Source organism: Penicillium mononematosum, assembly GCF_028829835.1.
Source record: "Penicillium mononematosum strain IBT 11891 chromosome Unknown utg000001l:1.0-4488741.0:1.0-4491989.0, whole genome shotgun sequence".
NCBI lineage: Eukaryota > Fungi > Ascomycota > Eurotiomycetes > Eurotiales > Aspergillaceae > Penicillium > Penicillium mononematosum.
In genome coordinates this window covers 3,306,542-3,319,259 of record NW_026643271.1, presented here as the reverse complement: position 1 = coordinate 3,319,259, position 12,718 = coordinate 3,306,542, and the positions used below count along the sequence as shown (strand labels likewise).

At 47.2% G+C, this 12,718-nt stretch overlaps 3 protein-coding genes across 3 annotated transcripts; 2 read left to right on the top strand and 1 right to left on the bottom strand.

The window, feature by feature from the left end:
- Positions 1-1,221: 1,221 nt before the first annotated feature.
- N7519_001251 (uncharacterized protein) lies at positions 1,222-1,524 on the top strand (the record flags this gene model as incomplete). The annotated part of the gene is made up of 1 exon (XM_057288029.1): positions 1,222-1,524. The coding sequence occupies one exon, from the start codon at positions 1,222-1,224 to the stop codon at positions 1,522-1,524; it is 303 nt and encodes a 100-aa protein (XP_057154112.1).
- Positions 1,525-7,470: 5,946 nt separating this feature from the next.
- N7519_001250 (zinc-coordinating transcription factor SFP1) lies at positions 7,471-9,350 on the top strand (the record flags this gene model as incomplete). The annotated part of the gene is made up of 4 exons (XM_057288028.1): positions 7,471-7,814; positions 7,915-8,405; positions 8,489-8,973; positions 9,039-9,350. The coding sequence occupies 4 exons, from the start codon at positions 7,471-7,473 to the stop codon at positions 9,348-9,350; spliced, it is 1,632 nt and encodes a 543-aa protein (XP_057154111.1).
- A 1,530-nt stretch (positions 9,351-10,880) lies between these two features.
- N7519_001249 (transcription initiation factor IIA large subunit) lies at positions 10,881-12,458 on the bottom strand (the record flags this gene model as incomplete). Its single annotated transcript, XM_057288027.1, has 4 exons — positions 10,881-10,945; positions 10,992-11,950; positions 12,186-12,287; positions 12,441-12,458. The coding sequence occupies 4 exons, from the start codon at positions 12,456-12,458 to the stop codon at positions 10,906-10,908; spliced, it is 1,119 nt and encodes a 372-aa protein (XP_057154110.1). The 3' UTR covers positions 10,881-10,905.
- Positions 12,459-12,718: the final 260 nt, after the last annotated feature.

Here is a 12,718-nt window from a genome sequence, read left to right as displayed (position 1 = left end):
AACATTTGACAAATTACTCCGTACTTCATTAACGTTTGGATTATGCTGCATGGGAGTCCTACCACGTGATACGGGTTCCCAAGGTTCAACTTCAAGGTTAAATAAACTTGAGGAAGGAACCTTGGAAACAAAATTTTCAATTTTCAATTTTCAATTTCAATTTCTATCTGTTTAGGAATAACCCAGCAGATCAGTTTGAAACAATCTGCTTTCTCACATGCTTAGTGATGTCCCGGGGTGATAATTACCCGAATCTATGGAGGAGACAGCTTCGGTTAACAAGATCTCGATTCTCCATTCTCGATTCTGGGGAAATTTGGAAGATGATGTCACTTTCGTGTCTTTTTCCCCTAAAAGGGAGCGAAATGTGCATTCTCGGGTCCCTAAGAGAAAGGCCGGAGAGATCAAATATCCCAGCATAACCGGTGGTCCTAGCGCCCATCCAGCGGTTAGAATGATTGGCGAAGAAAACTATCGACGAAACAACTCGGAATAGGTAAGTCTTTCCCACCCGAAACCATTATTAACACACATCTGTGGATGCATACGGAAGCCTGTGAAAGGCATGAGTTTTCGTATATTTGCCCCTCATCCTGGCTGTTGATCTTCCGAGGTCCTTGAGTTTTCGGCTGGCAACGGGTTTCTCTAGGCAAAGCATATTGCGCAATGACACAGGGCTTAATTTGCCAAGTCAACATATTTTTCATGACCGCTGAGAATGACTGTCAGCCGCCCAGACTCTGGTGCGACAATGCCAGCGCCAAGAGAGGCGAAGTAGAAGCATTTGGGAAAAAAGAAAGGGTGATAGTCGGTCAATAGTGAGCTCTTGGCTTTGATCCCCCCCTTTTTCAGCCAAGACATGTGAAGCTCTCCAGCATGTTTGGGATTCTCCTTTATGGGATTTAATGGGTGATACTGGCGGGGAGTGGCTTATCTGCATGACCGCGTATCCACTACTCCGTACCCCCGCCCAGATATGATGTGCTGGATGCGTTGGATCGGCGTGTTTCGGGCTTAGTTTTCATTGATACAGCATGCCCCTCATTCTCCAGGGTCCCTCTTGGCTTATCTCGGTCTGGACTATATAAGTGAGGTCGAAATTCCCTGAGATTTCCCACTTTCATCGAAAACAATCCGTCTACAACTTTCTTCATACTCCACAGATCCCGTCTTTAACCGAGTTCACTTCCACACACAAAGCCTTCAAAAAGTTCTCTCAGAATGTACACTTACACTCCCACCCACCGTTTCTTGGTTCTCTCTGCCACTGAGTCTGGCCCCTACAATCCCGCCAACAAGTTCCTCGTCTTGTCTCCCACTGAATCTGGCCCGGATCCCCGCGTCTGGGAAGACCAGTCCCAGATTGAGAACAGCTCAATTGAGGAAATCCCTGTGTTGGCTCCTGCCAACCGTGCTCGCACCAATAGCTCCGTTTCTACCAACTCTTCAGTCTCCCTCAGTGACCTTACCGCCACCCTTCCGAGTGGTTTCCTCTACCTTGGTCATGGCAAGAAGCAGCACTAGGCGCCTAGTCACTTCGGTCTTCTTTTTCTCATCCATATTTCAAGATATATCACCATCGCAGCAACCGACGCATCATTGAGCTTACCATCTGTTTCCTTTTTTTCTTTCTTTTCTTTTGCAATCTTTGTCAATTGAGCGACTCCAATCGGGAGGTCTGGGACCACCCCATCATGGGATAGGGCAGGAAAATCAATAGGGGTGTTTCTTTTTGGCGTTTCCAAATTATCACATGCTTTTTATTCCAAATTTGTTTACATTATTATGTCTTTCGCTTCTGGAAAGCATACGTATAGCCCCATTCGGCAAGCTAGCAATCAGAACAAGACTCTAAACCGTCTGCATGATTTTTTTCCACTCCACTTTTGCCACCAAATTGTGCACATTGCATAGCCCACCTGATCAAAACACAGGTTGTACGTCGTACTCCGTACTCCGTAGAGGAATCCCCACCCCCCGGACGCGAGGGAGACCCCTAAATTCTTGCCAAGTTTTGCCAAGATGATGATTTTCCGCCAAGCCTTGTGCATTCTGATGCTCCCGCCTTGGCCGGGAGGGCAGGGATTGACGGTTATCGCGGACCATGTTCCACGACCAGGCAAGAATGCCCATTGCACGCCGTGGATGTGTATACACACAAGCAGCACCTATTTTTGGGCATTGTGAATCCTGCCAAGCCACCCTGTTGCCAATCTTACTGCGACAGCTTATCAGTTCACAATTGTTTTGTTTCCTTTTGTTTTCTCTCTTTACACGTTGATCGTTTCATTGATTGGATTGGCTTGTTCATATCGCAAATCATCTAGGTCCACAATTGCCAGCTGGTTGTTCCACCCCTTTACGTTTCTCCGGTGAGACGGTCACTTCATTTCCCCTTTACCCCTCATCTGCTTATTATTTACTTCCCCACACGTTTCTCGGTGAAGAATCTGGGCATAAGGCACACTATTTACTCTACTCTATCGATAGTTTTGGGTGATGTACTTTAAACTTCTCGTGTCCAATAAGACCCACTAATTGCCCACATGACATATGGTATGTGAGGTGCGCTCTGTAAAAAGGAGAATTAGCCGAGTCGGTTTTCAGATTCCGAGCTGCCCAGAAATAGGTACTCCGTGTCTCTCTAAGTACTTAGGGCTTGGGCTAGCACTAAGGTTCTCACCGGTCGATTGCGAATATGGCTGGTTCTGTGAGTAATAGATCTGTGTTACCATGTACTTCGCTTTTGATATCCTTTTTTTCTCCTTAATATACCTTGTACGCGGGCCTCGTGCGGACTGCGCGGACTTTATTTTGAACTTGCTTAGGAGCTGTCTCACTTTAGCTTGTCAAGATATTACCCGTTCATGTTATATTTAGTGTCAGACCGCTGGTTCTTGGGAAGGGGCAATAATTGTGTTCCTCCGTCTTATGTGCCACAAGATATAGCCCGACGCCATTGTGTCCATTTTTATTTGCTTGCCAGCCTCAAACTTCTAAGATTAAGAGCAACTTCCCAATTTACTTCTCTTGCCATCATCCAGAGCCAGTATTGCTATGTGCTCTAACTCAATTTGGGCATCGAACAGATCATTGGCGCCAGGGAGTCTGGCATGCATGTCCACTCATTTCGTGGTAACGACATCCTTGATCACATCTTAATCGCGACACTCTCATTAGCTTATTCCTTACCAAAATGCTTAACCCTCGAATGAGGCACATTCCAACCTCGATAAGCCTCCACCTCTATATAGGGCTTCATTCACCTTGTCATCCCACTATACATTCCTCTAGACAATATCTCTGCAAATAAATCACACCCCCATGAATAAAAGGGACATGATTCAGGCGTTATCACATATGAAGGTCGAGCTCACAATAGACCTCGGTTGTATCCCTCTTTACAAGAAATCGAGTTCCCAACGAGATTATATTAATCTCTCTCGTTATTAGTCCCGAAATTCGGCGCAATGAAAAAGCTTGTCTAACTGCATACTTCCAAGATTACCCGTTGCGTTGCGAGCCGCAAGACTTCCGTCTTCTAGATATTACAGAAACAGCACCCTGGCAATGTAATACCGCCCTGCACCTCCCCACCCAGATACGCTTGCCACTCAACAGAAAGGATACAATAATTGGACTCGTCTTCTATCTCTAAAAGGTCTTTCCAGAGTCCCCCGAGGCAACTGCAGCGCTACAGACATAGAATTCAAGCACATAAGACGTAAGATTGATGATACACCCTTGAGACTTAAATACAAATTTGGGTGGGAGTCAAAATTGTCCCAGGCATCTTACTACTAGTCTCAAGTGTCCCTTTGTAACATAAATAGTCATGTCAGTGCCTATTCATGGCAGATTGCCCGAATCAGCACAACAATGTGGGTTTGAAGCAACCTTTCGAAGGAAGATAAATTTAATATTTTGGCTCTTGATTTATGTCTGTTATTTTCTCTATCGGCGAAAGGTTGAGAGGGGACATCGAAGAAAGGACAACAGAGATGTGCCAGCAGCTACCTTTCGTGCTTCTATCTAGGGTCCTCCTAACTGATTATGAAATTTTGAATCTTCCAAAGAGCAGACTGTATCGTGCTCATAAGTCATCTCATCATCTAGAGGCATAGAGCGACTCATTTCCCTTACAAACAACAGAACAGTCGTGATATTCTTAAAAACCACTGCACCTTTTACACATGTTCACCAATAACACTAACAATGTTTTAGCAAAAATAACTATATCGGTATGATTCTCCGGTAAATTAGCAACGCCATGAGGTAATACTGCTTCATAACCCTGGAACTTCACATGATGATGTAGGGCGATCGATACGCCAAGTCTGGGCGAAACTAAACATAAAGAGCGATGGTATACTCGCGAGATGCCTTATAAATAAGAGCCCGAATTCATTGTCTATGGATCAGGCGCCAGTAAAGGTCATGCGGTTTTAATAGTCACTTTGATTATATGCTGGCCTGTGGTGTCTTGGATGATTCGACTGCCAGTATTTAGAATCTGAGTTTGAGGCGGTTTTGACCGACAGATATTGTGGACTTATCGGAGCTGGAATCGCTGTGTTAATAGGTCTTTGCACGATTCCCATAAGTGAAACCAAGGACAAGTGCTTCTCTCTTACGGTGCAGTAGATTGGGTTAACCTTGGAAATAATGATAGTATTTGTTAGCGCCTAGGGTAGGACCTCGAAAACTGTGTATATCTAACTTGAGGTTAGCATCCTCGGAGTATTCAAGGGACATGGAAAGTTCTAAGTTGGATTAGGTCACTATATAGACTAATCAGCCTAGGAATTATGATGTGATTTAGAATATCCTTTATAGGTACTCCGTACTGCATTGATCGCAATATTTACTCTCAGTTATCCCGTGTCGTGCATCTTGGCAAGTAAGATGCTATTTTTAGCTACTGTCTCTGGCGGAAGAAGTCGAGATAAGCGGGGTACTGTTGATATTCGGGCTGTATCCCTCATATCAGCCTGAATCTGACAGTCGATCTAGAACTACAGAGTACGACGCTGTCATCGTGACTTAATAAAAGTGGTGCGGGGATAATGTGATTCATGAGATACAGCCTGTTTTGGCCTATGGCAATCCACAGGGTTATCGAACAAGACCTGGATGCAGGGAATCAGCCTGAGCCAGGATGCAGTCAGAAAAACAGGACACCATCCACCTTCGATCACACAATCAATGAATCGTGACAAGGTTGTTACACTTGCATCATGCCATTGTGAGACGCATCATACAATATACACCTAAGGTGCTGACAAATGACTAAAATCCGATCAAAATTGCTAAAAGAAACGTGGACTACCTGGCACAAAACGTAGGAGGGACGATACTTAGGGAAGAATCTCCTTCTGGGGTAAATATGCTATAAAACTGGAGTAGACTGGAATATGTTTACTTTTAATTACTCTGGATGTATATTACTGTATAGCTCGTTCTACTCCAATACATAGAAAACAGGTTGATGGGGCTCTCGAAGTCATTGGGAAACGATAATACATGATGGTATGATCTGCCAACGTTGAGTATTAATGCTTTTTAAATAGTTCAATAATGGGTGATCCCGAAATAACCCCGACGTAAATCTTATGTGTAGCATTCCTACTCTCAGTAATAAACGGCCTAGCTTATAGTTTTACCCTTGTTCTTTATACCTAACGGGCATAACGGGGCGGACTCCGAGTCTCGGAAGTTTCATCTTGCCCGGAATACGCGAGTTTTCCGCCAATATAAATATTAGTACGAAGTATTTATTATAATATATATTATTATACCGAGGTACAGGGTATATAACCATAATAGGTATTAGCCTACTCCGAGTGTACGGAGTGTTCCGTACGGAGCATTCCTTTGAAACTTGGGAAAACAAGGCGGTGTGCTGGAAAAGGCGCTAAAGAGATGGAAGGCTGCCCAACTGCTTCTGCCGCGTTTCTAGCGCAAAGCCAAGACCCGTTGTTCTCCGACTGAAACTTGAGAATCGCCACTCATTTCCAAGATTGGAAGTTATAGTTTTCAGATGAATTTCCCGGTAGCTCTTTCAAACAATATAGGACATAGAATAGGGGGGTTTTAGAATGTACAGACTACTATGTTGTACTAACCACATCACCAGCCCCCAGTTATTGACACGCTTTAAAAGGTTATGCAATGACGAAGTGTTAAAAAGCGAAGGCAAATTCGCCACTCAGATCTCTTATCTGAGATTTACCCCTTGCAGATGACCCCGGATTTTACAGGGAATCTGAGTTTCTTCAACGCCTCGATCTGTCTATCGCTTCACATCTATAGATCTACTTATTATTACGATTCCCAGGGAAGATTTGTAGAAAGTGGAGAATCTTTCTTCACAACCAGAAAAAAAGTCGATATGGCAGGAGAAAGTGTTGCTGCTCCACTTACGGCGTCGGGAGGCCGGTATAATAATAATAATTATTATTATTATTATTATCGTTCCACCTCGGATGGAGTATAGGTATCCAGTCAGTATAGCACATTGCGTAACTCAACATAATTCAGCTATACTACTTGTTCAGAACAGCAGGAGATATTATCCCCGTTCGTCCGCAACCCAAAATTAATATCACCATCATTGACTCGGGGACTAGTTCTGTGTAGAGTTAGGTATAGTCCCCGATTAAACCAAATTAGTCATAAGATACGGTACACTAGCCGTTTCAGGTAATTTAGTATGTTACGGATCATGACGTTCGCATCCTGCAAGCGGTGTGTAGAGAATAGAATACACTTAACTATAACTGCTAGATACGCTTTCAGATACTCTGGTTGGCATTTCAATGACTTGACCATGATAGTCAAGGATCGTCAAATTAACCCGTCAAATTCCATAGTGCTATAATATCGAAATATAATTACTCGGGTCCGGCTCAAGGCCAAGACTCGGTAGGGAAACAATCACGTGGAGTAAATACCGTAACGGCGCTTGTCCCAAACCGGAAGCGTTGCCATCTCATACCCCGTCTTCATGAGTCCTTGCCCCTGCTGTTTCTCTGACTTATCACTCTTCGATTGCAATATTACTCTCTCTGTACTGTACCCTTCCTCTCATTCTTCAGATTATTCTTAAAAAGACAAGAAAAGGGAGCTGTACTCCTCCAAGTGACTCGACAACTTTCTGCCAAAGCGGGACATCATCCGAGGGTGGACTCCTGCGTGTGAACCCGCCCAAAAACCGCCATCCACTCAAAAGTCCACTCATCGAGGGGCACCGACTGTCTCAAAGTCGCATTCTTATTCTCTACGGATTTTATCTGTGTGAGCTTCGCGCTTCAACGCCGGACTCGAAGAAACCCTGTCATCCATAAGCCCCTCGGGTTTTGGCGTGACATCGCGCAACACCGGACAGGGAACTAGGATATCGATTCGTCAAACCTCGACTTGGAATTCTTACTATCTTTAACCAAAAATTCATACTACCAGTTCGTCACGATGACTGGTGCCACGCCTATTGATATTTCCTCTCGGCAGTCGACCTCGGTGTCGCCCCCGGGTCAACAGGCGTCCAATCTGACCTCGGCGCTGCAAAGAGCGGGCAACGGCGAGCGCACAGGGAGCTTTTCACATCTCCCCGGGGGAGGACTCGGCGTGTTCAAGGCTCCGCCACCTCGTAAGGACTCGATCGGCGCTGCCACGGCACAATGGGGGAACGGGACGAAACCTATTACGATGTCGGGATCTGCCCGCGACAAAGGTCGCCGCGAGTCACTCGCAGGGAGTTTGGTGGGTGGTATGAGCTGGGGTGGTGTATCTGTCGGTAGTTGGATACGTGATGAGTGAGTGGCCTGTCCAGACATAGAAGCCGCGGGGGAATCCTTCACCGTGTGTTGCTATTGTCGCACTGCATCAAGAGCTGACCAAGAAAAATTTCCGCAGTATCATAATGACTGGCACATCGCCATTTACCTTCCAGTCCCCGTCTTTCCATTCGTCATCGTATCTCCCGAAGTTGGAAGCGAATTTTATGCGAGACTTTTCGTGCTGCGGTGTGACGTTACCGACGCTCCATGACCTATTACAACACTACGAAGAAGCCCATGCGACCAAGTCGCCCAACCAGGGCCATCGGCCGAGCCAGGGTGAGAATCGAGCTGCCTTGGCGGCTGCCGCAATCGCGCAGCAACAGAACCAACAGCATGGCAGCCAAGGACGTGGTCTGCAGCCCGATCGGACCCTGGACATGCAGCGCAAATTGGGCCAGAATCCATCACCATTGCAGCACGCGGATCTAGACACAATCGACGACATGGAGTTGGACGACGCCCTAGGAGACGGAGACGGCTCAGGGTCGCAGATGTTCTCGTCTCAGCTGCATGAGGGTGGACAGGGCGGATATGGTAACTCCAACCAGCAGCAGTTAAATCTGGGTATGCTTCCAAGCCACCAAGGATTTAGCACACCCTCGCAACCTGGTACACCGATCGGATCTGGACGACCACTTTCACTGCAGAACAATCCCACTGTCTCTTCCGTCAACACCCCGACTTTGATGGCCAACCCGCTCCAAAATTCGCAGTTCCGAAATACGCCCGATTCATCCGGACCAGGGACCCCGCCGAAATCGACGAGAGCATGATGGGTGGATTCGGTGATCTCAGTATGCAGAATAACACCATGGGCCAAAATCAGAATCAGTTTGGCCGCTTCAATGGGAACAATAATGACATGGTCGATCTTTGCATCGACGAACCAGCCAAGCGGCTGTTCAGCCCCAGTGGTGGCATGGGTTCGCCCAACGCCCACTTTAAGCTCAGTGGAGCTCAATATGGCCCGAATAGCGATATTGCACGACGAATCCGCGAACAACAATTGCTGGCTGGTGTTCCCGACACCACCGTTATTCTTCCCAACGAAGAACCCAAGCCGTTCCGATGCCCCGTTATCGGCTGTGAGAAGGCATACAAGAACCAAAACGGACTCAAATACCACAAAGCTGTAAGTTTGACCTGATATCCACGACATTCGTCTTATTTTTCTAACCACTCCCTCTTTCATTCCAGCATGGCCATAATAACCAACAACTTCACGACAACGCCGATGGCACGTTCTCGATCGTCAACCCAGAGACATCAGCGCCGTACCCCGGCACGCTTGGCATGGAGAAGGAAAAGCCCTACCGCTGCGAGGTGTGCGGCAAGCGCTACAAGAACCTGAACGGACTCAAGTACCATAAATCACACTCACCACCCTGCAACCCGGATTTCCAGCTTGGAGGTCGTAACCTCGCCCTCGGCGGTGGAGTCATGCAAGGGCAAAACATCAACGTTGCTGGAGCTGGCCTCCCCGGAATTGGCGAAGAAGGCCTTCTGTGAACCCGTGAACAAATATGTCATTATGTCCATACATAATTCCCAATAATTGACGCGAACGATCTCGACGGCTTTCGGGGGTGAGAGCACTCCTGCACACACGATGTCATGATTTTGAATTGGGTCCGGTGACTTTGGAGTTATTGCTTTTCTTTTTCCTCTCTTCAAAAATTGTTCCCTACTGGTTTACTTATTGACTGGGCTTTGTGATGCCCCTTTGCTTTTCGTTTCTGCTGTCTGGTAGATCCTACTGGCATGATCGGTTTACTCCCACGCTTGATATTTCTCGCCGTTTCCAGATCCTATCTACTTGGCCTGGTAATAGAGCAATTCTTGAGCGATCAAGATCAAGATCGAAAGACCCTTTCTCAGCAAAGAGCTGTCTAGAAAAATCTGCTTGCACTTGCTTGCTTTTACACTGTTCATCTTGTTTTGCTTCTTCATACGGCATTCGTGTCTTCCGTGGGAGACAAACTAGGGGAATCGGATATCTCCCGAATCCCCACATCTTGCTACTCCTTTGTTGTTGCTGCGTTCTTGCAAGGACTGACCTCGTGCCTTGTTTCCATTCGTGTCCCCGTTCATTGCGTTCAGTGTTTTCGCTCATGTGCCTCTTCCAACGACGACAAGTCGCAAATCCGAAAATGCCGCCTTGAGCACCTGGAACTGACCACCACCGAAAAAGTTTGGCGAAATGGGATTTGGCTGGGTTTATCTGGAATCATGTGCGAGGTACGAGGTTCTGGGGTTGGTTACTCTTCCCTCTTTCACACGCATTTGGTGTTCGCCTTTTCTTCCCTGCGTCTCTCCTGCCTATGTAGGGATGGGATGGGGACTGGATCTAGGATCTGGGTATCTTAAAAGTGCGGTTTCTCGGCGTCGGATCATTGTAGATATGGATTTTTTTTTTGATACGATTTGGCTCTTTTTGCCCATTGTTACTTATCTTCTTTTTTTTGTCTTGCTATGGATTTATTTTTCTTGACTTCGTTTTCGGTTAAGTTTGTCATTGTAGATCCAGGTTCTGGACTTGGACTTGGTAGACTATAACACCTACTATCCAATTAATGGCGGCTTTGTCTAAACCTCTAAGCGGATGGTTGAAGATGATACTAAGGCCAGCGGAAGTTGTTCAAAATCATAGTTTCATTTGTGCTATTCCGAAGCCAGCAAGACTGGCCGGTCATTCAAGCAAGTACAGAACCAACCTTGGAAGGCATGGCTAGGAGCAGAGAAGCATGTAAAAAGAAGCAAAAGCAGAACCCATCCTCACTTGTAAGCGCCATGAGCCATTGGAAGCTCAAAATCAAAGAAAAAGCGGAGCAAAGATTCGGTTGCCGACCATGTCGATATTTGGGTAGTGAGAATCATGAGAAATATTTCGCTTGCACAGACCGTTTCGAGGGCATGATTGAAAAGACGCAGGGATTGGTTTTCGTTTGTGCCATGAGAGAGCACATGTAGAGAAAAAAAAATGTTACAGAACGAGAAAAGAGGTTTCGTCAAATGGAAATCGGAGGACGGGTTGAGAAAACATGGAGTGATGGTGTCGTTTCGACTACCATTCGAATTCACCTTGGCCCTTGTGGAAGACATATCTAGTATGATTAGTATATGCTAATATGGCAGACTGGGATCACTTACTCTTTGCCTCCAGTGGTCAGGATGCCATCCTTCAAGGTGCACTTCCACTTGTTCTTCACCCGCTGGACCTTGTCGTATGTGCAAAGCATGACCTGGCCCTCCGATTCATCTGCGTCGTGGTCATCAGCAACGAGGTCATCGGGATCATCCAGGTCCGAATTAATGGCGTCTTCATCTTCCTCTTTGACATCATCTTCTCCGCCATCGAACTGGCCAGTGACGCGAGGGGCAGATGAAGTTGACTCGGTGGTAGTATTTTGGCTCAGGGGTGCGGTGAGAGCCGCACGGCGAGCGACCATGGAAGAAGACTCGTGCTCTTCCAAGGGACGAAGGAGACCTCCGCCCTCATACTGAGACATGCGCTGCTTGAGATGCTCGCGCAGAAGTCGGTCACCTTCTCCACTCTCGGCAGCTGCTCTTCGGCGTGCTACCTCTGCCTTCCAGTCAGTCATCGGGTCACCTCCACCATCAGTCTGTCCAGGACCCATGTGTGGGTAGGTCTGTTCTTGTTTGATCTGTGGCATTTGCCCGTGGGCGTTAGGGTGCATCTGAGGGTATCCTTGTCCAGCTTGGGCCTGGGCTTGCATTTGGTGGACCGAGTTCGCGGCTGCGGCACCGTATTTCTGCTGAAGCGCATTTGCAGCACGGTCGCGAGCCGACTGAGGGTTGAGACCATGCGGTGGCATGGGTGTGGTCATGTGCGGCATTCCGGGTTGGCCGTTGGTTCCTGGCTCGGTCTTGATGCGAGGCCCACCCATAGGGGGCATGGTGTGCGAGGGTCCAGCTTGGGGCATTGAAACAGGCGGGGGAACATATTGCGGCTGGGGAGGAGGTTGTCGGGGAGCGTTGGAGGGGACAGTAGCGGTGGGGAGGGGAACAGAGTGCTGCTGAGGAGGCTGAGGAGCAGGATCCCAGGGGAAATGAGCGACATTCACAGAAGAAAGCTTGTGTTGCCAGGTCTGTATATAAATAATAATTAGCACCATGTATGAGATAATCAAGTAGTCTTGGCGGTCTAAAAGCGCCTAAGCGGGTAAGGCCGGAACATATAAAGGGAAGACTCATAAGCCGGTGTTCCCCCATAAGCACCGCCTCCCGCACCACCTCGACCATCCCCGCTTTTGGGGAAATCATCCACACCAGACTTTTTGACAACACAAGACAGGTATATAGGTAGGAAAATATGGTACTAACCTCGCGGAGATCATGCAGAGTCTGCTGATCGACACCGCTTTCCTCAAAGTCGACCTGGGAGGCATCACAGACCTCCTGGATTACCTTCTCGAAAACCGCACCCTATCAAGCCATAAGTGTCAGCTCTCATCTCAGATCAAAGAAACTTCAAAGGCAAAATTAGGAGAACATGGTTATAAGTGAAGAGCGAAGACTCTATGCGAGCAACGGCTGAGGATAAACAGGGCGCTTGCTGGGGAAGAAGCTGGGACTTACCACTTGCTGGTTAGACATGGCTGCTGAGCAAGAACAGTTTGATGAGCTGGTGGATGATTATGCGGAGCGAGCAAAGAGCAGGCAATAAACGACTGGCGAAAGGTACTGGGTAAGGATAGCCTGGCTAGGAAATGAAGTGCTCCGTCGCAACTATCAAGTTGCCGAAGTGCTGGTCGGTCACCAACGAATGACGCAATATCAAGCAATTTATGAATGCCTATCTTTCACACGAATAGAAAGGAGAAGAAAAGCTCTGAAAGACAAGTGCCACAAGTGCA